This window comes from Sarcophilus harrisii, chromosome X, assembly GCF_902635505.1.
Source record: "Sarcophilus harrisii chromosome X, mSarHar1.11, whole genome shotgun sequence".
NCBI lineage: Eukaryota > Metazoa > Chordata > Mammalia > Dasyuromorphia > Dasyuridae > Sarcophilus > Sarcophilus harrisii.
Window position 1 is genome coordinate 82801622 of NC_045432.1, and position 24234 is coordinate 82825855.

At 56.7% G+C, this 24234-nt stretch overlaps 2 protein-coding genes across 5 annotated transcripts; one reads left to right on the forward strand and one right to left on the reverse strand.

Moving 5' to 3' along the window:
• The first annotated feature begins 1102 nt into the window (after positions 1-1102).
• Positions 1103-6891, forward strand: TSR2 (TSR2 ribosome maturation factor). 4 transcript variants are annotated; one of them, XR_004230453.1, is made up of 7 exons: positions 1103-1245; positions 1465-1555; positions 1652-1743; positions 2168-2377; positions 3737-3885; positions 4279-4380; positions 6142-6226. XR_004230453.1 is itself a non-coding variant. In XM_031944295.1 (5 exons), exons 1-5 carry the CDS (start codon positions 1165-1167, stop codon positions 6274-6276), a joined length of 609 nt encoding a protein of 202 aa, XP_031800155.1. In that variant the 5' UTR covers positions 1107-1164; the 3' UTR covers positions 6277-6891. The 4 variants fall into 4 exon arrangements, 2 of the variants coding, with proteins under 2 accessions (XP_031800156.1, XP_031800155.1); XR_004230452.1 differs by having other exon boundaries at positions 3737-4380; positions 6142-6309; XM_031944295.1 differs by lacking the exons at positions 3737-3885; positions 4279-4380 and having other exon boundaries at positions 1107-1245; positions 6142-6891.
• An 801-nt stretch (positions 6892-7692) lies between these two features.
• FGD1 (FYVE, RhoGEF and PH domain containing 1) lies at positions 7693-23371 on the reverse strand. Its single transcript, XM_031944294.1, has 18 exons — positions 22763-23371; positions 15014-15142; positions 14713-14890; positions 14153-14555; positions 13933-14022; positions 13338-13486; positions 12904-13060; positions 12672-12810; positions 12363-12421; positions 12115-12261; positions 11925-12017; positions 11723-11802; positions 11252-11282; positions 10556-10657; positions 10057-10182; positions 9652-9813; positions 9404-9547; positions 7693-8879 (listed from the first exon to the last, which is right to left on the reverse strand). The coding sequence occupies exons 1-18, from the start codon at positions 22866-22868 to the stop codon at positions 8562-8564; spliced, it is 2613 nt and encodes an 870-aa protein (XP_031800154.1). The 5' UTR covers positions 22869-23371; the 3' UTR covers positions 7693-8561.
• Between the last annotated feature and the right edge of the window lie 863 nt (positions 23372-24234).

Consider the following 24234-nt stretch of genomic DNA (forward strand, 5'->3'; position numbering starts at 1 on the left):
AAATTGAAAATAATTAAGAGAGGGAAGACCCTAGAATTAGAAGGGGTGGGGAGAGGTTTCCTGAAGAAAAGGAGATTTTAGCCGGGTAGAAATGAGGAGAGTATTCCACAGGCAGGGGGCCAGCTGGAGAAAACGTCCAAAGCAAGAGAGGTAGAAGCTCTTGTTTGAGGAACTGCCAGGAGGAAGATGGCCCTGGATGGAAGAGAGGCAGGCGTAAGAACACTTGAAAGGAAGGAGGGAGCAGCAGCTTATGAAAGGCTGGAAAGCCAGAAATTAGTTTGTCTTTGATCCTGGAGGAAATAGGGAGCCATTGGCGTTTATTTTTTGAGTGGGGAGGGGGCAGGTAACACAGTCAGAGCTGTACTTTGGGAAGATCGAGTTGACAACTGAATCGAAGACGAACTGGAGTGGGGAGAGACCCGAGGTCCGCAGATTCTCCAAAACCTATTACAATAGTCTAGATATGAAGTAATGGAGGACAGTGTCGGGGGCGGGGGGGAGGGCGAGATTCCCCGAGGAAGGCATGGAAGCGGAGCGAGCAGAGCAAAGGGAGGTGGAATGAGCCCCAAAAGAGCCCAGCGTGGAAAGCCGAGCAGAAAGAGAAGAGTTGGAGGATGGGCAGGCGGCCTCCTTTCTGGAGCCGGGGCGCGGATGCTTTGCCGGAAGCCTTTCCCGATCCGCCCCCCCCCATCCCCCCAGTTGATTTACCCACCCACCCCCCCCTTCTCCCCCCTTGCTCTTGCCTGGAGTTGCCTTCCCCATCAGACTGGGAGTTCCTTGAGGGCTGGGACTGGCTTTTGCCCTTCTTGATCTCCCCAGCGTGTATTTAGTATAGTGCCCGGCACGTAGTAGGCACTTAATGCTTTTATTGACTGACTGTAAAAAAAGGAGAGAACGTCAAGACGGCCGGAAAAAAAAAATAAAACGGACTGGGAGGGTCGAATGGGATCGGGTCAGGTCGGGTCGGGTCAGATGGGATGGGGAGGAGCCGTAGCCTCGATCCCGAAGGAAAACGACGGCCTAGGGCTAGCTTCGCGTGCGCGCGCAGACGCAGGGGGCGGAGCCGGGTCGGGATTGGCTGGCCTTCGCCACCAGCCCTACGCGTGCGTGTTATGCAGGTGCCTCCCCGTGCTCTTGTGAGTGGCTGAGGCGGCGAGGTAGGAGATGGCGGCGTCCGCGGAACAGGCGCGGGCTTTATTCGGAGTCGGTGTTCGGGCGGTGCTGGAGGCCTGGCCGGCGCTGCAGGTGAGGGCGACGGAGAGGGAAGGAAACTTTGAGCATCCTCCTGCCCCAGACTGACCGAGTGAGGCGGCTCCGAGCCGGGAGGAGGGAGGGAGCGAGCGAGCGTGAGGGGCCCGGAAGTGGGCGGGGGGGAGAGAGTGAGCCTGAGGGGTCCGGAAGCTGGGGGGAGGGGAGCCTCCCACCCCATCTCCCTGCGGGAATTCGCAGTCTCTGCTCTCGCAGATTGCGGTGGAGAACAGCTTCGGGGGAGTTCACAGCCGCGAGAAGGCCCTGTGGCTAGGGCGAGTGGTCGAGGACTATTTCTTACTGAACGGTGAGTCGAGTACGGGGAGGGGGCAGGATCCCCGAGTGGCCGGAGGCCTGGGCAGAGCCTAACTGGGGCCTTTGCCTGGGATCGATCCCTTCCCAGCCGACCTGGAGCAGGAGGAGGTGGAGGACTTCCTGTCGGACATCATGAGCACCGAATTTGATACTCTGATAGAAGATGGAAGCCTGCCGCAGGTCAGCTCCCCCCAAGTCACCAGATGATTCTGGCGCTGAGGCCCAGCTCCCTCTTGCCTTCCCCGGATGTTAGGGTAACCGAGCCTGGCCTCTCGACTCTCATCAAAATTGTTCAGATCTCCCCGTTTCCATTCCGTCCTCATTAAAGTGATTCAAGTAAAATCCCCTTTGTTCAGCCTTAGAGGCCTAGGCCATCCCTTCCAGCATATTCCCTGATTGCCATCTCCCCTTCCCCCCAGCCCACATTCAGACCTAACAGACCTTGGAGCTGGGATTCAAACCCAGTTTAACTTCACAGGCTGCTTAGGAAGCCTTCCTTCCTAACTCAAAAATATCAAAACTTCTTCCCTTTCTCTCTCTTCCGTCCTCTGATCTTAAATAAGGATTCAAAAAGAATACTTGTGGTGGGGGTGGGGTCTACCAGGTGAGCCAGCAGCTCCAGACTATGTTCAGATACTGCCAGAGAGGTGAGGAGACTTTGCTGAGACAGTTCATCAGTCAGCTGGGCCAGAAACAATTGGAAGTCAGAGCCACAGCCACAACTATGGCTACGGAGGTCCAGGCAGTCGACCAGACCAAAGACGCCGTCTCAGACAAGGAGGGAAGAATAGATGAGGGAGCTGAAGAGATGGAGGTGAGGAGGAGAGGGGTTGGGTTGGCTAGGCCACAAGTAGGAGATCTCTCCTCAACCTGATTATAAAATAACTGCCATTTCCAAGTGACTCTGGACTCCGGCATTCTATGCTACCGAGATCTTTTTGATCCGGACTCCCTCCCAACTCTGTCATCTGTACAATTCCCTGGTGCTGGGTTTTCTTTTCTGTTAAATAAGGGGTTAGAGTAAATGATTTCTAAGGATCCTTCCAGTTCATAGACCAACCAGTACTACCAAGGACTGAATCTAGAAATGAATCTGCCACAGATTAAGAAAACGTACAAATTAATATCAGTTGCAATAAATTGTATTTTTTACTGGTTGAACATTTTCTCAAGTTGTGCTTTAATCTGGTTGTGCGTGAGCTGTGGACCTCTGATGGAAACAGATTGTAGAGAAACACATTTCGCCAGCGTCAGTGCAAAAGTAAATTCCCCGAGTGCTCGAAAGAGCATTGACTAGTTGACTAGAACTAACTATAGTTAACATTTTGCTTGAAGGCTTAAGGTGTATGAAGAAAGCACAATTCCCTGGTGAAGTCAGTGCCATTACTATTCCCAATTTTATATGTAAGGAAACTGAGGATGAGAGGTTATGACTTGCCCATGGTCATTAAGGTAGCTAGTAAGTGTCTGAAGTGGCATGTGAACTTTGACCTTCCTGATTCTTGTCCAAAGCTCTATCTGCTACATTTCTTGCTTATGAGAGGGTTATCGATGATTGCTTTTTGAATGTATTCATTAAACCGGATCCAAACCCACCTAGGCTATCCTGTCATCTAACGAGCATTTCTCCATCTCTTCTGTAAGAATAGTCCTCAGTCAAACGCTTTCAGGAAATCTCAGGAAACTACATGCATTATTTCCATGATCTATTCATTGACTTAACCCCAGCAGAAAAGCAATGAGGCTAGTTTGTTTTTTTATGTTAAGGTTGGGCTCTGTAAACATCTGTAAGAAAGTCAGCCCGGACTGTCCTAAGTTTCTACTGCTGCTTTCTTGAGTTATTGAGTGTTGTTATTCCAGGCCCTTAGGTACAACTCAGGCCCAGAATCCATAAGATTTTAGTATTCCCACAGAGGATTGATTGAAACAAAACGTTTCACTGCCCTCCTTGCTTTGAGTTGTATAAGTTCTTGACTTGGTACGTCTAAGCAATTGTCGATGAATTCTAGCAGTCAGCCTGATGGAAACCTCTGTGGGTTCTGAGGGACAGAACTACAGGCTTGCGTTTGGTCTGGTGTTTCTGTCCTGATTATTCCCCTGTAGGCCTTAGACTGTACCTGGGAGTCATCACCCGCACAGCCACAGCTCACTTCTGTACTTGCTTCTTTCCCAGGATGCAGGCAAGGGCCCAGGGCCACTCTTAAATCCTGGAATGCCCTCCTAGGCCTAGTTCTCCTCATGCCATTCTGCATTTATGACCTGGAATTGAGTAGTACACAACAAAGCTACCAGTTGGCACTTGTTCCTGCATCCCTTCAGGAGGTCAGTTCCTTCTCTTTGGGTCTGGTGCACAGCATTGATTCTTTTTCAGTCCCTGCCTTGGAAAGCTCTGAGGCACTCCTGGCAAGACCCCTATCTGCAGTGTCTACAGAAATATCTGTCTCCATAGGCTGATCTGGAAAAATGACTTGCTGTGATTTGTATTTTCTTGGTTTACTTGGTCTGGACTCAATTTCGGGCATTTTCTGGATCTTTGTGGAAGAGTTGGTGAGGTAGAGCTCTGCCATCAAGGCTCTGCCTCTACCAAGACTCTTTCTGATCACTGTTTCCTCCTCTAGATTTTTAGTAATCTTGATAACCCTTTGAAGAAGTTCTAGAATTTTGCCAGGAATTGAGCTCAAACCCATTGATTTGTTCATGCACTTCATTTCTTAGCATCTTTAGAAAGTTGGACCTTCTCGAGTCTCCTGGTGCTTCTTCCATCGTACAGGACCTGCTCGCAGTCACCAGTTCATTGTCCTCCATGGCTCAGCACAGGTCTGGTCTTATGTCATCAATTTTTAGACTTAGCTCTGATCAGAAAGAACATCAGTAAGACCCGAGTTTAAATCCCAGTCTGAGACACTAGCTGGACAAGTCATTCTTAACCTCTGCCTGACTCACTTTCCTCAAATGTAAAACATAGGGATACTGATAATAGCACCTACTTCACTGAGTGGTTGTGAGGATCAAACAAGATAATTGCAAAAGTTGTTTAGCTTAGTGCTTGGTGCACAGTAGGCCCTTAATAAACGCTTGTTCACGCCCTTATTGTGGCCCCATCACATGCCTGAATCTTGGTTTGGCTTTCTCTTCACCCCACAATCGTCTCCCACCCCCATCCCCTCCCATTTCACTCTTAATTTTCTCTCCTCTCTGACTCTTGGCAATTTCAACTCATTATTAGCTTTCTTGGCCACTTGGCACCTTGTGTGTTTTTGTGTTTTCCTTTCTTTTCCTTGCCCTTGATGTTGTCATCTCTTATTTCTTAAGAGTTTCTTGGTCCTTAACATCAGTCTCTTTAGAGATTTTTCTTCATCAGAGCCGAGTCCCATCTCTAAGAAGCAAATTTCCCGAATATTATTTTAGTTTAAATTATTCCCCCCTCCCCCACCCTCAATCCTTGGAATCTGTTCTCCTGGAAGGTGGGGGGTGGAGGGGGGACACACCTGTTGGGCCCACCCAGCAAGCTCTAGGAGGGAACGGTCATTTGGTTTTCATCATTTTTACTTGAATCAGTTTATCCCTCTAGGTTAAAATAAAATCCATAACAGTAGTTTCTTTCATAATTTCCTCTTTTAGTGGAAATGATTACCAAAACAAGTTCCCAAACTGGAGCTGCTTTGCTTTGAAGATGTTTAGCTGATAGTAGCAGGTGGTACCCTGGGCCAAGCCTCTGAGGCCTTTTCTCCTTTAGCAGAGAGACCACATTCTGTTCCCACAGTGCTTTGCTGTTCTGTATCCAAATGTTTTCTTGCAGTATTTCTCCCCCCCCCCCCGGAAAATCTTCATAAATACTGCAGTTTTTTTTCTACCCTCAGGCTATCCTGTCTCTATCCAGAGCTCACTTGGCTGCACCTCCCTTTTCTTCCATTCTTTTCCCCCTTTCTTCTCTTGCTTCTCCCTCCCTCCCAACTCACTGGATGGATGATGTATATAGCAGTCCTGTGTTCAGTGACTTGGCCTCCTATCAGGATCCCTCTTGCTCATGACCCCAACTTTGTGCCTTTCTTTCTTGACAAGTGGGGACCTAGCTCCTATCCGTGGTTCCTTCTGCGAACTTATTTTTGGTGAAGACATAGCTTTCCGTTGCTATTTGTCCTCCAGTTGTCTTCATAGAGCTGTGTGGATGGAGGGCTTTTTGCTCCTTTTTGAGTTTAAAGTGGTTTTCCAATCCATTATGCAGCACTCTTACCTAGTTTAATTAGAGCAGTCCTTGTTAGCTATATTTTAGGGCTGGTTGGGAGCCTGCCACCTACCATCTACCGTACCTGTTTATAAGCCATGGTACCAAAATTTGAAGCTGCTTACTTCCCTAGGTTTGTTTCTCTCCCCTTCTCTCCTCAGTTTGAGTAGAAATAGCACCTGTGGGCCTAAAGCATCTGACTTTTGTGTTCTAGGCTTCCTCCTCTTCACAATGTCATTTTTCCCCACAGAATCTCCAGAAGGGAGCGGTCTTTTGGCATGTTAGCAGTGTACACAGGTGGTTGCCGGCTTATTCGAGAGTCTCATAAGCCTCTGTCCTTTGTTTTCCTCTAGGTGACTGAAAGTAGGGAGTCTCCTGCCCTGCCTTATGGTTCCCAGGCTGGTCCATCAGCTACCACTAGCCTGACTACTGTTGGGCCTGAAGCTGCAGAAGATGGTTGGATTGTCATCCGAAGGAAAAAGAAGTGAGAGCCTAACTTTTTCCCAGTGGGCTAGGCCTGGCCTTCCACATGTGTTCCGGGACCTCTCAGAGAAGAGCATCTCCTGAGCCTTTCGCTCGATCCGGGACATTCCTTGCACAGCTGTGAAACTGGCCTAGAGCACCCAGAGGGGCCCCCAGTCCGTGCAGAATCTCTCCTCAAGAGTATTGCTTGTCTGGTTCTGACATTTACCAGTGTCAGGTGTTCTTTGGAAAATCACCTGGTCTCTGGGCCTGTTTCCTTATTTGTAAAACGAGGACAAAAATGACTTCCCGAGATGGGAGGGATAGACATTGACTTTGTTCTGCTTCTCAGAAGCTGGGGGAAGGAGAGGGGAATGGGGACACGAAGAAATGAAGCATGGAGTTTTCCCAGCCTTTGTTCATCCCTGTTTTCCCTCCTTCTACTCCCACCCCACCCCATAACACCTGCTCCCGAATTAGTCCGCTAGAAAGAGTGCTGAGTGATGTAATAGAAGGGCCACCTCTAGTCCCCACTCAAGAAGCAGAGATTTCTTTTCCCTCACATAATCTCCACCCTAATTTCATTCCCTTCCTCTCCCTAGTCAACTGTCACCTCAACTAAAGTAACTTGAAAACTTGTTTCTTCCTTGTCCACTCTATCCTCCACACAGTTGCCCAATTAATCCTTCCGGGGCTTGGGTTATTGTCCCACCTGTACTCCAATTCAGTGATTCCCTCTTCCTTCTACAATCAACTCCAAACTGCTCAGCCTGGCCTTTGAGCCCCTCCTCCCTGTCCCTGCCCCCCAATTCTTTCCCATTGGTCCCCTATGCTTGGAATCCTCTCCTCACGTTAGCCTCTGTCCAGAACCTCCAAGCTGCCCTTTCTCGTATTACCAGGCTGGGTGCTCAGTCACGATCTTAGCAAGTTCGAGGCTTTATGTGGCTCTAGCTGCTAATTGGGTTTTGTGGGGTTGCTGGGAACCCAGCTGGAAGAGGGCTTTCTTTGTATCCTCCGTACTTAGCACACGGTACCTGAGAAACGCTTTCTGATTTGTTTGAGAACTGGTCTTCCAGGTTTGGAAGGCCTCCAAGGAGGAGGCTCCAAGCTCTCCAGGCAACAGCACATTGTCTGGGAGAGCGATTCCGATTTCTAGGAACTCCAGCCCCCCCTCCCAATCTGCAGCTTTGGAACTTCCACACCCACGGCCCTCCTCTCCATCTGCCTTCCCTTTAGTCTCCAGTTCTGCTCTGGGTTACTAGGCTCCTGGCCTCCCTCAGACAGATGAACACATGGTAATTGGGCCCCTCAGACAGATGAACACACAGTAATTGGGCTTCCTTGGAACTGCAACCAAAACTGTATTTTTCCATTAAAACAAAACATCAGACTATCTCCTTTTGCTAGTCCCCCAAAAGCCCCGCTGTTGCCTGGTGTAGTGGTCCTGCCACTCGGGAAACAGGAGATGCTCAAATGCCTTCCAGTCCCAGCTGCATGAGAGGAAAGGGAAGGGCTATTCAAGGTAAGCTTTCCTCCCACTTCAGTTTTGTGGAGATGAAAATGAGAACAAGGAGGGACTTGGAAGTCCCAGAACTCGAAATCATCTGGAAGAGACTTTGGAGTCCCTGGCCCAGCCGACTCCATCGGGTTATAGATGAAGGGATTGAGGCTCAGAGAAAAACTGGGAATTCAGATCTGAGACTGTTAGTGCAGGACAGAACCTTAGAAACCATTGGTTCCAAACCCTTGCGTGAGAGAAACGGGTCCAGAAATGGGAAGGAAGATGACGGTGCTCATCACATCTGGGACTGGGATTGGGGAGCCCAGGGTCTGACTGAAACGTACTTTCTCAAAGCCGTTTAGTTCTCCCCAGCACCAGTTTATAGATGGCAAAATGGAGGCCTGGAGAGATGAGGCCTCAGACCTTAAGAGTGTAAAAGCCAGGGGAACATTTTGAGAAGGAGAAAAGCCCAGATGTATGGACTTAGCACCACATGGCAGAATTGGAGGGGACCTTGGAGAGTCAGCCAGCTCACCCATTTTACAAATGGTGAAACGGGCGTGGGGCATGCAGCCTGCCCAAAGTCACAGCACAGCTGAGGCCTTTTACACAGGGGTGTAGGGGATGGGGAGGGCAGCTCTTGTTTTACTTACCACCCTGCCCAAGTGAAAAACATGAGGTTGGAAATTACAAAAAACAAACCCCTCACATTTGGCTAAAATGTCAAAAGAGCGAACCCCGTAAGAGGATCAAAAGTGGCCGTGATCTGGAGTTCAAGTAACAAGGGGCGAGCAGCTTGCCAAGGGGTGCTCAGCCCTGGGGGCCCTGCTTGGATGTGGAAAGAGGGGCTTCCGGCTCTGGGCCTGCTGCTATTGCAGAGGCTGCTGCTGCTTCCTCCTCCTCGCGGGACTCGAGGATGGAGGGGCCCGCCTGGAGCTCATCCCCCCTCCCAGCTCGGGCCAACACATCCATCCACCGCCTCTGAAGTTCCTCTGTCTCTGGGCTGAAGTACCAGGCCAGGTGACTTTGGGTGATCTTGAAGACGTGGCGCCTCTCCTTGTGCTCATTGGCCTCTGGGGCCCCCACCTCAAAGCCAATAAGGGGCAGGCTGCGCTGGGCCTTCACATCCTGGGCAGGACAGATCAGATCTGTGACCATGGTCTTGGTGGAGCCCCCCTTCCCTACCCCCAGCCTCCCTCCGGTCCAAGATTGTGCGAAGGAGTTGCTAGATAAGGTTCCTGTCCCTTGAAGCCTGTTTTCCCATGCTGCCCCTAATGATTCCTTGTTTCTTTATCCTTTCTGTGGTTAAGTGGAAGCCCAGCTCTCATTGGGAAGCATTCAACCTGTGTCCCCTGTATGCTTCCCCCACCCCCATTCTCTTAGGCTGCAGAAAAAAAAGATAGGAAGAGAGGGGAATACGAGAGACCGGAGGGAAAAGAGGAAGGATGAAGAGGAAGGGCAAAAAGTAAGAAAGAGGTGGGTGCTGACAAAGGGGGAACACTTTCCCCCCAGTCTTAGAGGGAGAAACGGACAGTCCAGGGGAAGAAGAGCTCCCAACCCCCATGGAGTAAAGTGTACTTCTTAGGACTACCCAGAAAAAGGAAGATAGGCAATGGGTCAGGGGAGGGCAGTGGGAGAGAAGACATTCTCACCTGAGGGGCTCCATAGATGTAGAGGACAAGGGGCTCACTCTCAGGGACCACAAACCAGGCCTTATGCCAGCCCTTGGCACCTTTCTCCATGTAGTGCATGAAGCTGCAGACGAGGCTGTTCTCAGCAGCCACAGATGCCTGTTTCTAGGCCGGGAAGGAAGCCAGGGTTAAGGTTAGGGGTCTGGGTTGGAATCCGTAGGAATGGCCCAGCTGGCCCCCTTCCTCAGGGCCAAGGACAGAAGGCTCACCTCTAGGATGGAGCGCCTCCGTTGGGGTGTGTTCTGCCCTGGGATCGGGCTAGGTCCCTGGGCCCCACGCAAGGCAGTATAGCAATCCAGGCACACGCGATTGGAGCGGTTGTTGTCGTAGACCAATCGGGCCCTGAACTCTGAACACTTGCCGCACACCACCTGGGAGGTGGGCCGGGAGAGACCAATGGTCAGGACCCTCAGCCTGCTTCAAGGAAGCCAATGTGGGGGTGGGGGTGGAAGTTGAGGACAGCCTAGGAGAGGGCAGGCTTTGAAAGGAAGAAAAAAGGAAATGTGAGAAGAGGGAAGCCAGAAGTTCGAGAGGGTTAGGGGGCGCCAGCCTTGGCAGTTGGGGGGGGGGGAGGTTGGGGATCCTGGGCCACGGCAGGCCCGGCCTATACTCACGTGGCCACAGGCTTTACAGTGGTGCCTCCGTTTGGTGATTGGGTTGAAGGGCTCCTGGCAGCACATGCACATTGTCACCTCCTTCTCTCGGATGGGTGTTGGGGCCCGCTTCCCAAGGTCCACATTCTGGGGGGAACCCCGGCCCCAGTGAGTCCCTGTGAGAGCACCAGTGGGCTCTCCGCTTCATGTACCATGACCCTCCTGCATTGTCATCTCGGCCTTTTACTCAAAGTCTCACCAAATAGAGATGTGAGTTCTGAGGCTGACATTTGAGACTCTCTGGAGTATGACTCCAGCCTCCATCTCCTAGGCTGCAAATCTGACCCCTGAGCATGACTTGCCCCACCATGGGCCTTCCTCCTGTGTCACTGTGGGCCAACCCCAAGCCTAGGAAGAACTCACTGGGTGGCTTTGGTCAATGTGTTGTCTATGTGGGCCTGGGACAAAGGGAGAGGAGAGGGATTGGGCGGAAGAGCAGCAAGTCTCCCCTTCCACTTACCGGTGAGCTGGGGGGGGTCTCATCCTCCTCTCGGTGGGCTGAGTTAAACAGTCTGAAGGTCTCCAGGGTGCGCTCGTGCTTCATGAGGGTGGTGTGGATGGCCTGGCAAGGGGGATTAGAACTCAGAGGTAAGAGGGCAGGGGGGAGAGATCCTCCCAGAAAGGGAGCGGGGATGCAGAAGGAGACTTCTTTCTCATAGGTACTGAGCTGCCACTCCCACTCCCTGCTCCCCGCCTTCTCTCTCTGCCTCCGGAGGCAGAGAGAGGAAGCTGAGGAAGCACAACCGGGATCAGGGCCTGGATTTTTGGGAATGGACGCACTTCAGGGCAGGAAAAAAAAGCACCCTAGGCTGTAAGCCAGGGGAGCCAGGTCCCTGCCTTGGTCCTGTCAGTGACCTGCTGTGGGATCCCGACACCTACCTCTCTAGGCCTCAATTTCCCCATCTCTAGAATGATGGGACTGCACATGGTGCCCATTGGTTTAGCTTGTGGCCAAGGAGAGTTGGGGGGGAGGGGAGGACAGGAATTATAAGAAGGGCTCATGACTTGGACAGCTTCCTGTGGCCTTCCTCCCCTTGCCCCTTTCCCATCTGATTTCTCCCGTTTTTGTAATGCTGTTGAGGACTGACAGTTGCCTGGGCTCGGCCAAGCTTGGACCCAGCTGCTGAGAGCCAGAGCCGCCCAGGGAGCTCATTACCTGAATCCAGTCCTTCTTCTCTTCCTCAGTCCTGAAAAAAAAACAGACAGGAAAAAGCTCATTGCAGTAAGAGCGAGGGACGATCTGCCCACTTGCCAAATGAGGCAAAGTCCCAGCGCAGGTAGAGGTCGCTGGCCAGGCCGCTTCTCTTGCCATTAAACCACCTGGCTTCAGTGTGCCCGGCTTTGCTGGGGGGTGGGGAGATGGAACAGGGAAAAAGAGCAAGGCCCGCCTCCAGCGTGGTGGCTGGAACTTCTCCTTGGAGAGGGAGAGCTGGGCTCGGGGGACTTGTCCATGCCGCCCCTGAGCTGCCTCACAAAACGAGAGGGACCACGCAGACCTTTGGGGAGTGGAGCCATTTGCTTCATGGAGAAAGGCCGGCCAGGAGCAGCCAAGCCTTTGCTGGCCCCTTCTCCCATCGGGAGCGAGAGAAGCCGTTGTGGACTTGCCCATCCCGGGGTAAGGAAGTACCTGGCCTGCAGCTCCAAAGAACGCTGTTTCCCGGACACCAGGAAGGTTCGGGGCAGGTTCAGGTTAGAACTTTCCTTCAGCTGGTGGAAGACATGGAGAACGTCAAGGTAACTCCACCCCGGCTCCATCAATCATCCGTCTAACCGTCCATCTGTGTGGCCTCCCTGATACCAAACCCAATCCCGAGGCCTACCGGACCTACCTCGAGGCCATCCACATCAATGCAGGCTCGCACACTGAACTTCTGGCCCAGGAGTCGAAGCTTGGGGACACAGTATAGTAAGCGGTCGTTGAACTGGGAGGTGAAGAGAGGAAGCATGTAGGGGAAGAAGGGAATGAAGGAGTGGAACTTCTTTGGACCCCAACCCCCTGCTGGGCCCTGCCACCCTTACCAGGATGAGGTACCGATCCTGAGTGGTTCCATTCTTGGCAGACAGCTTGAGGATGTGGCCCTCCTTGATGAGCTCGTTTGCGGGACTTACGATGTCCTCCTCCCCTCCCAGCAACTCGTAGACCTTCAGGAGTTTGTGCATTCTCTCCTGGGGAGATGCAGGGGCCAGGCCGGCCAGGGTGAGGCTTTGGCCCCGAACATGCGCCTACCCCCCTCCCAGCTCAGCCCAGGGGGTCCACGGAGCCTCACCATCTTGCGTATGGCGGCATTAGAGTGCTCAGCTGCGGTAGCGATCAATTCCAAGGATTCTGGGAGACACAAAACAGGATCTTCAGATAGGGGTGAACCACTCTGGGGCTAGAGATGCTTTCACCAAGAAGTTGGAGTAGGAACTGACTCCTGAATCTCTTCCACCACCCCCCATCCATCCACCCACCCGCATCCATCCATCTATCCATTCCTTCCAGAAATCCATCCATGTAGCCACTCAGCACCCAATGCTCTCTCTGAGGAGAAATGCCCTGCACGGCACCCCCCGCCCCCGGCCAGGACACTCACTCTCTGCGTCCTTGCTGTCTGGGGAGCCGTGAGGAAGCTTGAGCAGGTAGTCTTTCAGCAACAGCTCATAGCGGGGAATGCGCTGCACGGGTTCCAGCATGTGGTGCTGCAGGGTGAGGTTCCCACAGGCCTCCTCTTTCTGGGGAGAGGGGGCCAGGCTGGGCTCAGTCAGGACCCCCTGGTGTGGCAGCTCTGGACTGAGAACCTTGGAGGGGGCCCCCCATCCCCTCACCTGCACTTCATGGATGATGACCTTGAAAGGGGCCGAGCGCTCCGTCCACGTGTTCACCAGCTCCACGGCCCTGTCGAAGTTCTTGACGTACTCACCATACATCTTCAAGAATGGTGCCAGCTTCTGTAGGATGTCCCCGATCCGAGGATATCGGTCCCTTTGTGGGGGGCGGTAGGAAAGAAGAGGGTTAGGGACACCCCTTCTCCTCCCCCTTTTGAGGACTGGCCTTAGCCTTAATCAGCAAATTGGTCCGCCTCGGTCTCTTGATTCTGGAAACTAGAAGCCCACCAAGCCTCCCCCCCGCCCCCAAACACTACAGGAAGGAACTGAGGCCAAAGGAGTGACTTTGGGACAAAGCCGGGGAAGGAGCTGTGCCGTCTGAGCCCATGCAGAGCAGCCTTCGGAAACTTAGTGCCCGACGCGGCCACCCTCACCACTCTTCCATGCGCTTCTCGAGCTCCGGCAGCAGAAACTGCTGGTGGAAACAGTAGATGGAGCAGATGTTGGAGAAGATGCCATGGACCACGTCAGCTGGGAAGGAACTTCGGGTTCGGGCCTCCTCTAACAGCCGGGCACAGAACACCTGGAGGGGTAGAGGCGGAGCTGTACCAGGGGTTGAGGAGCACCCTCTGTGACCTGGCAGCTCAGGCGGGGAGATTATGGGGATGGCGGCAGGATGCTGGAGCTAGTGTTAGAAACTCAATGGGGGCAAGGGAGAAAGGGCTCTGGAGTCTGGGTTGGTCTTGGCCTTTGGCCTTTGGTGGAGTGATTAGTGGTCTGGGCCTACAGCTGTGATTCCAAGGAAGCTGGGGGTTTGCTCTTGGGGAGTGGGGGCTAGCTTCATTTGGAAGGGTCAGGGTTGGAATCGGGATGCGCTCCCTTGGGGTTCGCTTTGTGGCCTTGGGTTTGAAGCAGGACTGCCAGCGGTGGCAAGATTTCCCTAAGGAGCTCCCTCTGCTGAGAGGTGGAGGCCTGGGGGCCCCAGGAGCAGATGGTGCCCCCCAGGGGGCAGTGCTAGAGGGGCGCTACCTGGTCCAGGAGGTGCAAGCGTGACACATAAGCCTTTTCGGTCTGCAGGAGTTCGTTGGCAATGTGAAACACCTTCTGCTGAACCGTGAGCTGTGGAGAGGACCCGGTGGGGGACATGAGGGCAACCCCGTCCATAATCTCCCAGCCTCCCAGCTGGAGAGCCACAGACTAGGGGCCCCGTTGTCCTGGCCTGCGTTTTCCTATGGGCTCCCCAGCCTACCTCTGAAGAGTCCTGCCTCTCCATTCTGGGCCTGGGCAGCCCCTCTCTCCCCTCATCTTCATCTTCCTCTTCTTCCTCATCCAGGTCACTATCTGCCTCTGGGGGGCCCTGTGGGGGCTGCAGAGGAGCCACAGGGAGTGGGCCCCCGGGGGGCCCCGGCATGGCCTCAGCACCCCCTTCGCCGCCACCACCGCCACCACCGCCACCCCCGGTGGTGTTGGAAAAGCAGGTCTCCTCGCCGGCGGAGGGCGAGCTGATGCTTCCGATGCCGCTGTCTCGGTTGGGCACTTTCTCCCCCGGAGCGGACAGGAGGGGGCACGGGGAGCCCTCTCTGGAGTCTGGCCCCACTGTCAGCTCTGAGGGCACAAACCCCCCTGCCTCGGGTGCCAGGATGGCGGGCTCTCTGGAGGGGGGAAGACCCACGGCCAAGAGCGGAGTCAGAATCCTCCTGCTTCTGCTCCCACATCACGCCCTGAGTCTAGTCCCCAGTACTTCCTGTCCCGATCCCTCCGAAGCCCCACCCTTGCCCCCCTGCTTCTCCAGCCCCGGTGCCCTCTCACCTCTCAAACCTCTCAATCAGGGAGGACACAGCTGAGCCTCCCCCAGCTGCCTCAGCCCGAGGCTGCAACGCCCTGGTCAGCCTGGGGTCTGCAGGGAGCGGGCGGGAGGGAGGCGGAGGGATGGGTTCCAGCAGGGGGGCCAGCCGAGACCCCAGGAGGTGGGCTGGTTTGGGGGGCACTGAAAGACAAATTGGAACGGGCACTTGGCAGACCCTCTCCTGTGGGAAGCCCTCCCCACTCCCCCTCATTACTCCTTCTCTTCCTCCTCATTCACCTCCCCCCACCTCCCAAACACACTCACCCTGAGGCTTGGGCCCTGGGGCCCTCTTGGAAGGAGAGGGTTTCAGACCAGGGATATCTCCAGACCTTCCCTGGGGGGCAGGTTCCAAGGAGAGACTCTTGACCAATAGCCGTGGCCCTGGGAGCAGCCCTGGGAACAACACAAATGTGGGGAGGGTGCCATGGAGCCCGGGCCAAGCTACAGACCTGGGCAGGCACAGGCTATGCTCATGAGCAAGCGCAGCCCACCGCCAACTGCCTCGGGGGCACCTTCCCCATGGGGGGGTCTCCGTCTCCTGTTGAATGAGGGTCACGGCCCAGTGGGCACCAGGATCCTAAGGGCCTGAGCTGCTAGGAGGATCGCAAGGGCCCCACCACTCACTCCATTGCCCCCTTTCTGTCCTCTGCTAAGGGGCAGCAGGCAGGGATTCAGCTCCCAGGGTGCCCTATTTCAGCTCCTATCCAAGGGGGGCAGGGTGGGACGGGACAGGGTCAGCCACGTCTGGGATGGAGGGATGTGGTCAACCGCAGGCCTGCTTTGGGAATGAGAGGGATGACCTGTTCTGGGGAGAAAGAGAGAAGGGGGTGGGGTGGGGAAAGGGCCCGGGAGACAAAGATGGCAGGGAAGAAGGCAACAGGTCTCAAGGCAGGAGGGAGCTGTGGCAGTTTCTTGAGCAGAAGGGTTGAGTTTCAGCACAGAAGCTGCCAAGGGCCTCCCTTGCCCACTGAGGGAGTGTTGAGTCATTCCCCAATTCCAGAAAGCAGATGTTTTAGTACAAGAGCCTTTGGCCTGGTGAGGCTGGGCCCCCATGCACTGTGGGAGCTCCAACAGTACACCAGATTCTTTTGCTACCCTGAGGAGGTCAAGCTGGGACTCTGTGTGTGTGTGTGTGTGTGATATCTTCCCCCATCCCATGCCCTGCCCCTAAGAGCTGGTAAGATGGTGGAACAAAATCCAAGGCTTTAAGAAAGCTGGGGCTGCTTGGAAGTGCCATCTTTGGGCTCTTGGGCCTTGGTTTCTGATCCTGCTGGCAAAATTTTCAGATGTAGAATTGACTATCCATCAATTAGCATTTATTAAGTGCCAGCTGTATGCTATGTGTTGTACTAAGGGCTTCGGAAGGCCCTTCACAATTACTCAGGATGCCGAGTGCATGTGGGGATGACTGTACCATCCTCATGGGGGAAACTGGAGAGATTGAACCCCCATGGTTCCCATCTCTGGCCTTTCCCGGACAGCCAAGTAAACAGGGGATGTTTTTACTCCCATTTAACAAACGAGGCCAATTGGGTACAGTCTGGCCAATGGAAATGCATAAAATAACCTCCCCTCAAACAGAAGCGCTCCCCTGCCCCCAAAGGCACCCTGGAGCACCAGGACAGAGACAGGCCGTTGGGCTGAGAGGGTGCAGGGGCAGTCACCCACACTCAGGCCTCGACTTCCCCCAACTTCGCCCCTTGAGAAGTCCCTGAGAGCCAGCAGCCGAGACAAGAGCTGGAGGCCACGAGGTTTAGCAGCCACTGTGCTGGGCATCGGGCTGGCGTTTTACCCGGGTCACTTCATTCGATAGCCCAGGGCAAGAAGTGGGCGGGCCACAAAAAGGCATTCTGGGCCAGGTGGCCGAAGACTACTGACCTAACTCTGAGGTGCGCTGGGGGGAGGAGGGCCTAGGAAGGTGTGCCGCCCATGGCGGCTGGTGAAGGGAAGAAGCCAGCCCCCGTAACATCAGGGCCCTCCCTCCTCCCTGCCACCTTCAAGGCCAACAACAGGCAAATGGAGGGCAAGCAAGTTTGAACCTAATGGCCCCCGGACTCAGCAAAGCCCTCCTGCGATCCCTAGGGCGGAGAAACATACATGTGACAGTGGTGGCAGGTGGTCTGGGTCACCAACTGGCCACCAGAGAGGGAAGGAGGTGGGGCAGAGAGAGAAAGAGAAAGGGAGGAGGAAGAGAGGACAGTGGGCTGCAGCTGGAGCATTTGTGGGTACTCACTCTGTGCCCCCACTGTGCTAAAGGACACACAGAGGTGTTCAAAACCCAGGCCGCAGTGGGGAGGCGTGGGGGGGGGGGGTAGGGAGCAGCCCAGGGCTCAGTTTCTCGTTGGAGATGAGGGCCGTGGTCTCATGACTCCCCAAAGTCTGGAGCAAGTTGCCCTTAGTGCCTGTTGCCAAACTGGGGGAGCTCGAGCTGGTGCCTAGGGGAGGTTTGGGCAGGGAGGGGAGTGCCACAGGACTCCTCCCCTAGGGGGTCACAGCCTGTCCTCCACTTGGGCCTTCTCTTTTCTGGCTTGGTCAAAAAATTCAGCGAGGCTCAGTTTCCTGGGCCAGCCAATGCCCTCTGCTTGTCTTTGCCCCAGCTCACACCAGCTGGGAAGCCATGAGTGGAAGCCAGTGGGCCCTGCTGCCTTCTGCGGCCTCACAAGCCAGGGTAGCCTCCTCAGCTCGAGAAGGCCCAGTCCCCGGGGGTTCTGGTCCAGCTGGCCTCTCCCTAGGCCTGTGATGGGCCCTCGAGGGGAACAACAGTGGGATTTGGTGCTTTTTCATTTGCTCTGACAAAGGCTGACTCTGGGCCTGGGGGCTTGTTTCTTTCTTCAGAACCAGGCCTCAAACCCAAACCAGTGTGATTGGAATGGGCCGCCCACAGGTCCTTGGCCAAGGTCACCGGGTGCACTGACTTGGGCAAACCTTCCCTTCCTGCGGCATCCCTTCATTTACTTATTTCTTTAGATGTCTGAGACTTAGCTAGAGAGCAGATCCCTTGCTTCAGTGGCACTGAACGGGGCAGGCAAACTCAGCCCTATTGAAGCATCTGGGGCCATCTTGATGTCTCTAGCCATTGGCCCCAGATGGCTCTGAGGGGGAAAATGAGGCAGGAGACCCTGCCCGGCCCTCCCTCGTTTGTATGTCACAGCGTCACCTCCCTGAGGTGCCGGACAGAACAAGCCCAAGCACCCACTCCATCCTCGCTTGGTGACTGCATGTTTAGTTCAATTGCGATTAGGATGCCCACAATAGTTACTATTAGGGCTGAGATTTTTGTTAAGGTGGGCATTGTTATGGGAATTATTGTGGTAGGAGGGATGTTCGTTGTGAGGAGGAAGCCTTGGGAAGATACTCCCGAGGGCTAGTCGAATAATAGGGTTGGTTATATTTGGGTTGTCTTCGGCTATTGGAGATAGAGGTAGGAATCATGGTTCATTTAGAAGGGCAAAGTGAATTACTCGTATGCTGTTTTGGCAACCCCAGATCTGGTGGGGAGTGAAGCCTTTCACCCCATGCAACAAGGGGGAACCGGAGTGACCTTCCCCAGGGGGGCCGGCGGCTCCCTAGACCCAAAGGCACACGCGTGTCCAGCCCCGTCCCCGCCCCGATGCAGTGAATGGTGCCTCTGGGAGCTTCTGCCTTCGCCCCGAGGAGCGAGCCATTCTCCTGGGGTGAGCATGTGGGGCCGGAGGCCACGTTAGGTGAGCTCAGAGCTTCATCCCCGGTAGGAGGGTCTGTCCGCCACTGGTGAGAGTGAAGGCCTGAACCCTGGTCCCGAGTGACAGGTGTTTCCTTCCCCCGCCAGGGCCCCTCAGCCCCACCAGGCAAACATCTGGCCAACTTCAGCTCCACATCTGTCTAAAGCATTAGGGAAAGTGGGGCTGGTGACTCAGACCTTGGGAACTTAAAGGTACAGGGTCCCTTTTCCTGGAGGCTCTGTGAGGAGCCTCAGCCAGACTTGGCAGCCCGCCGGCTCTCTCCCTGCTCTCCCCTCTCCCCAGCGTTCCATGGGGAGACTGGGCCTGCACACCTCTACTTTCTGTAATTGGAGTCCCAGACCCAGACAGAGACTGGCTCCCCAGGAGGGAAATCTGAGAGTCTGATTTACTTTCCAGATAGGGGCAGACCCGAGTGCTCAGGCAGAGGACCGGCCCTCCCGGCCCTTCCCGGAGCGGGCACGCTCATCTCCTCTCATGCCCGGCTTGGACGGCCCCTGGCATCTGACCCTTCTCCGCCGCCTCCGATCCCGCACCTGCCGGGCTCCCCGGTGCCCGGGCTCCCTCGGCTCCGATCGGACGACCCTTCGAGACCCAAATCCAGCCTTTCCTTGCTCGCGCCGGGCCTGAAAGCCCGCCACAATCTGGCCCTCTCTCCAGCCTTTTCCAACATTACTCAGCCTTCCGGCCAAACTGGCTCCTTTGCCGTTCCTCGAACCTGACACTCCACCTCCCGTCTCCTGGCCCTTGCCAGGCTGTTCCCCAACCCCCACCTCCCACCCCCAGGGGCTGAAATGCTCTCCCTCCTCAAGGCCTCACCCTCCCAGCTTATGCCCTGTCCCTCCCGGTGCCCAGTAGGCACTTAAGAACTGTTCCAACTGAACAGAACCCTAGACCTCACCTAGCACAACTCCCTTGTGTTCCAGAGGGGGACCATTAATGTGGTCTCATCACTTCCTGAATTCTTGAACCCAACAAACCAATGAGTGTGCAGGGATGGGATTTGGTAGTTTGTGGTGGCCTGAAGTGGCAAGGCTGGCGCTGCCCATTGGGTGTCCCAGCCTTTGTGCCAGGGCCATTCTCAAGGGCCGGGCTTGACTCTTGCCGTCTCCCCCAAGATGTAGAACCGGGAGCTCTGCTGGGAGATGGGAAGGTGAGGAGGCCGAGTGTAGCCCCAGCTCTGCCTCAGGCTGGCTTTGTGGTCTTGAGTCAGCCTTGGTTTCCCCCCTCACAACCATAAGGGTGCCCCGAGCCTCGTCGCAGTCACTCCGCCACCTTTCCAGGCCAACAGCCTTCTCTTTAGTTACACAATCCAAGCCTCCTCCTTGGCCTCCCACCTCCCCACTGCCACCAAAGTGACCCCCTGTTCAATAAGTTCCTCTGGCTCCCTAGTACCTCTAGAATCCTGGATACTAGAGATGGCTCTAGTAGGCTCCACTAGGCCCCAGCTGCCCTTTAGGCAGCGGAGTCAAACTGTCCCTGGACACGAAGCCGGACTCTGGCCTACCTCAGGGGTCTTGGTCCCCTTAGATGGAAAGCCTCCCTCCTTCCTTCTGGCCTCTTGCCATCCCGAGTCTCTCTCAATAACCACCTTCTCTAGGAAACAAAGCCCTTTCTCACTCCCTCCTCCCCCCTCTCCATCCTGCCTCTACCAGGGAGCCAGCCTTCTCCCTACAGCTGACAGACCGGGGAACCGAGGCACACAGAGGGGAAATCAGCTCTGGACCCCTAACTACAAGGCAGCCCTCTAGAGTGACCTTTTCCATTCACGGGCTGCGGACAAAAAGAGCTTCATTGTTAGGGGGAGGGCAAGTATTTACATATAGATACCCTTCCCTCCCCTCCCTCCCACCTGAGGAGAAGGAGGATTCCTTCTAGGGAATGGTGGAGGTTGTCTCCATGAAAAGGTAGAATAAAGAGAGAGTCTCAGGGCTTCCTCAGTTTCTCTCATCTGTCATCTGGTCCCACTTCATCTGACTCACGGGAAACTGGAGCAGCCCAAAGTGAGGAACTAAGGTTCTTCCCCATGCACCAGAACTGGGAAAATCGTCTCCCCTGCCAAGTCACCTCTTCCTCCACACAGAGGCTTCGAGAGGGGGAGACCTGCAGAGTCTGGCCAAAGGAGGCGCCAGCCCCGCTCTAGGACGGCAGCCAGATCCGGGCTCTCTTCCCTAGCAGCCGGCGCCCGCTCAGCGCGGCTGTTGTCCTCATTAGGGGACGTTAGCGCCGGCTGGCCCTCATCCCCTCTCTGGCTCAGAGGACTGGCCGGCCACTCGCACTGATCTCGGCCTCAGTCGCCTTCTCTGCAAAATGGGGAGAAATCGACATGCACGGGATGTGCCGTGGCACCCTGCGGGCCTCGGAGGGATCGTTGTGCATCCTGGGCCAGGCAGGGCCCATCTCTGTGCCTCAGTTTCTCCTCTTCTACAAAAGGGGAGCTTTATTTAAGGGTCCTTCAAGCTCTCCATCTACCTCTGATCTCCAAGGGGCCAAGTTGGAGCCCGAGCTTGCCCTTTGAGGCCCCTCCCCAGCAGGCCCAGGCCCTCTAGCCAGCTCCCCGCTGCTGCCAAAGGGATCCTTCCCCACTCGATGACTTCTACACCTCCCTATAGACTCACTAGGCAGCACCCCCGGGGCCTTGAGCGGCCTTTTCCATGCCTGGGGGTTGCCAGCAAGAAGAGCTTCATCCTGGGGGGAGCAAGTGTTTCGACCCAGAATCCCCCAAGGGGAAGGAGGATACTTCCTAGGGAGGGGAGTATTGTGAAGGGTTTCTCCGTTGAAAGTTAGAATAAGATAGAGTGAGTCTCAGGGCTTCCTCAGTTTCCCTCATCTGGTCCCACTTCATCTAACTCAAGGGACACTGAAGCAGCCCAAAGTGGGGAAGGCCCTTAGGGTCAAGGACTCTCCGAAGCGGGCAGGGTGAGGATCACTGGCCTAGAACTGGCGAGGGCCCCGGAAGCCCCCCCGAGCACCGCCCTTCGCTTCAGAGATAAGGGTTCTGGGCAGGGGGCTGACGGGGCCTGAGGGGCTGAGGGGCTCTCCATCCCCAGCTCTGCCTGCGCTCGGTGCCGCTTCAGGGCTCCAGCTTCACGCTGGCCCCGCTGCAAGAGCCCCTGGGAGCCAGGCCAAGTTGGCACATCCCGCCCCTTGCCAACCTCTCTGGTCCAGGCTGTGCTGGTGCCCCCGGGCAGCCAGGCCTTTGAGGCTACCTCAAGGAAAGTCCTCACCAGCTTTCTCACCAGGCTCGGGGCCCGGGCAGGGCCAGTGCTGGGGGGAGCTCTGGCTTCCAGGGGCCTCCTTGGCTTCTGGTCCACCGCACGAGAGGCGGAGATAGGGACGCCGGGCTGGGCTCTGATGGGGGCCCCTGGATCATGGGCTCTCTGAGCCGGGAAAGGCAGAATGTCTGGCGGTACAGCTCAAAGCCCTTCACAGAGGGGGCCCGAGGGCCTTGACACACCGGGGCCGGGAGGGGGCTGCGCTCTGGGCTGAGCTCCCCGGCCCTCACCATTCAGAAGGCTCGCAGCCTCAACTGGTGTCTCCATCGTTCCCCCCTTCCCCCATGCCAGTCCCGAGCAGGCCAGGGTTCTTAACTGGCCCCCCTCCCTCGGCACGGTCCTTTTGAGACTTAGGAGCGCTGCTTGTGGCGCGGCCTGGCCCCCAGTCCAGGAGACACATTGTCAACGGGGGCCCCCAGCTGAACGACCGTCTGGCTGTGGCTGAGCCAGGGCAAAGGCCGTGGGGAGCGCGCCCCTCCCTGTTGCTGCCAGACCCTGGCTCTGTATCAGAGCAGCTTAAAAGGAGTTGCTTTTTGGGCTGCTGAGCTCATTGCACTTGTGGTCCACTCAAATCTCCAGCTCTTTTTCAGGAAAAGTGCAGCCGGGTTTGGGTGTCCCCCTGCTCTGGCTCTCCCTGGGTCCTGAAAGTTTTCTTTCCCTGGGATCCAAACCCCAATGACTGGCAGAGACCAAACCCTATGGCAACAGGCGTCCCCAGGGGCCTCAGTTTCTTCCCCTGGAAAATGAAGGAGTTGGGGTTAGGTCCCCAAGGGCCTCAGAGTATCTAGGGGTAACCTGGGGGAGGGAGAGAGACGGAGCAGAGCGCAGCGCAGGGCCCCCACCCCCACCCTGCCCGCTTACCCACCTGTCCTACTGTGTGCCCGCCTGCCCGGACCCCCGCCCCTCCTCCCGCTCCCCAGCGCGGTTCCATTCTCCACCGTCCGGCCACCTGCTCAGCCGCCCCTCCGGGGGCCCACCCAGCCCGGCCCCGGCGCTCCCCTGTTGCCCGGCTCACTCACCAGGCCTGGGTTGGGCCCCCTCGATGTGGCAGGAGAATCGGCCGGGCCTTGGGGGCCGCGGGGGCCCTGGGCTCCCTGGGGGGGCGGCCCCGCCACTGCCCTGCATCCCGCTGCCGCCACCGGAGCCTGCTGCCCTCCTCCTCCTCCTCCTCTTCCTCCTCCTTCTCCTCTCCTCCTCCTGTCCTCCTCCTCCTTCTCCTCTCCCTCCTCCTCCTCCTCCCGCCGCAGCTCCCGGCTCCCAGACCCCGGCGTCCCCAGTGCCCGGCCGCCCGCTAGGGCCGGCCTGCAGCCCCCGTGCACTGGGGGCGGGGGCTGCGGGGGACAGCGGCTGGGGCGCGGGGAGCCGCCGAGCCGGGCATGGCGGGGCCGGGCCTGGGGAGGGCCGGGGCCGGGGCGCGACGTAGATCCGGGCGCGGCGGCTCCGGGGGGCGGCGCCCCCTCCCCGGTATCCGGGGAGGAAGCTGCCGGCGGCTGGCCCCGCAAGGGGCAGGGCCGCGGAGGCGGGCTCTTCGGGGGGAGGGGGCGCCTGCGCAGGGGCCCCGGGATTCCCCCAAACCCCAAGAGGCTCCCTCACAGCCGAGTCCGCAGAGGACGCGGTCCCTCCCTCCCCACCTCCGCCGATCGGCCCCTCCCCCTGCTTCCCGAGGGCCCCCCTCAATCGGTCCCTCCCCTTGCCTTCACCGCCCCCTCCCCATCGACCCCTCCTCTTGTTTCCAGGGCTCCCCAGTCCGCCCCGCCCCCTACCTCCGAGCCCCTCCCACAGTCCCTCCCCCCATCGGTGCCGCCCCCTGCCTCCAGCGGGGCGGGGGGAAAAGGGGCTCCCTTGGACTCTGCTTGCACAGGTTCTCCTGCCCCGGACCCTTCCCCCAGCCCAGCCCGGCTCTGGTTCACACTTGTCTGTACACTCTGTGTCCCGGATCCTTGGTCACACAAAAGGCCGCTGGAAGGCTCTGGCCCCCGGCCGGGGTGTGTATCCGGGGGTGGGGGGCCAAAGAGCCGGCCTCCGTTGGGGTGGGAGAGGGCAAGTGTTCCTTTGTGTGCCCGCGCGCGCGCGCGCGCGCGCGCATCTTCGTCTGACTTGAGGCTGTGGGCATGCGGTGTGGAGCTGTTCCTTTCCTCCCAGGACCCCCGGATGTTCCCCGGGGCTCCCCAACAAGGCCCGGGCTCCCTAAGACTTGGGTGGGTCCCCGCGACCCCGGGCGGACCAGCACTGCCCCCCACGTGCGGAGACGGGCTCTGGTAACTGAATCAGGGCCCAGTGAGGGCAGAGAAATGGAGGCCGGCGTCGGGCCGGAGGGCCAGGCTGGGGCAGGAGCAGGCTGGCCGCCCCGCACCCGGAGGCCGGCCCCTGGGCACCCCACCTGCTCGGACCTCTCTCAGGATCCAAGGCCAGTGGAGGAGCGAGGAGCAGAAGGTCTGGCAGAGGCAGCGCATTTAGTAAGTACCTACTGTGCGCCAGACCCTGGGCTGAG

Coding starts and splice junctions, on each gene's coding strand:
- FGD1 (XM_031944294.1), bottom strand. CDS start 22,868: ATGCAGGGCAGTGGCGGGGCCGCCCCCCCAGGGAGCCCAGGGCCCCCG. Junction 14,891..15,013: donor CCCAGGGCCCAAGCCTCAGG/GTGAGTGTGTTT, acceptor TTTGTCTTTCAG/TGCCCCCCAAACCAGCCCAC. Junction 9,548..9,651: donor GGAGGCGCTCCATCCTAGAG/GTGAGCCTTCTG, acceptor TTCCCGGCCTAG/AAACAGGCATCTGTGGCTGC.
- TSR2 (XM_031944295.1), top strand. CDS start 1,165: ATGGCGGCGTCCGCGGAACAGGCGCGGGCTTTATTCGGAGTCGGTGTT. Junction 1,556..1,651: donor GGACTATTTCTTACTGAACG/GTGAGTCGAGTA, acceptor ATCCCTTCCCAG/CCGACCTGGAGCAGGAGGAG. Junction 2,378..6,141: donor AGGGAGCTGAAGAGATGGAG/GTGAGGAGGAGA, acceptor GTTTTCCTCTAG/GTGACTGAAAGTAGGGAGTC.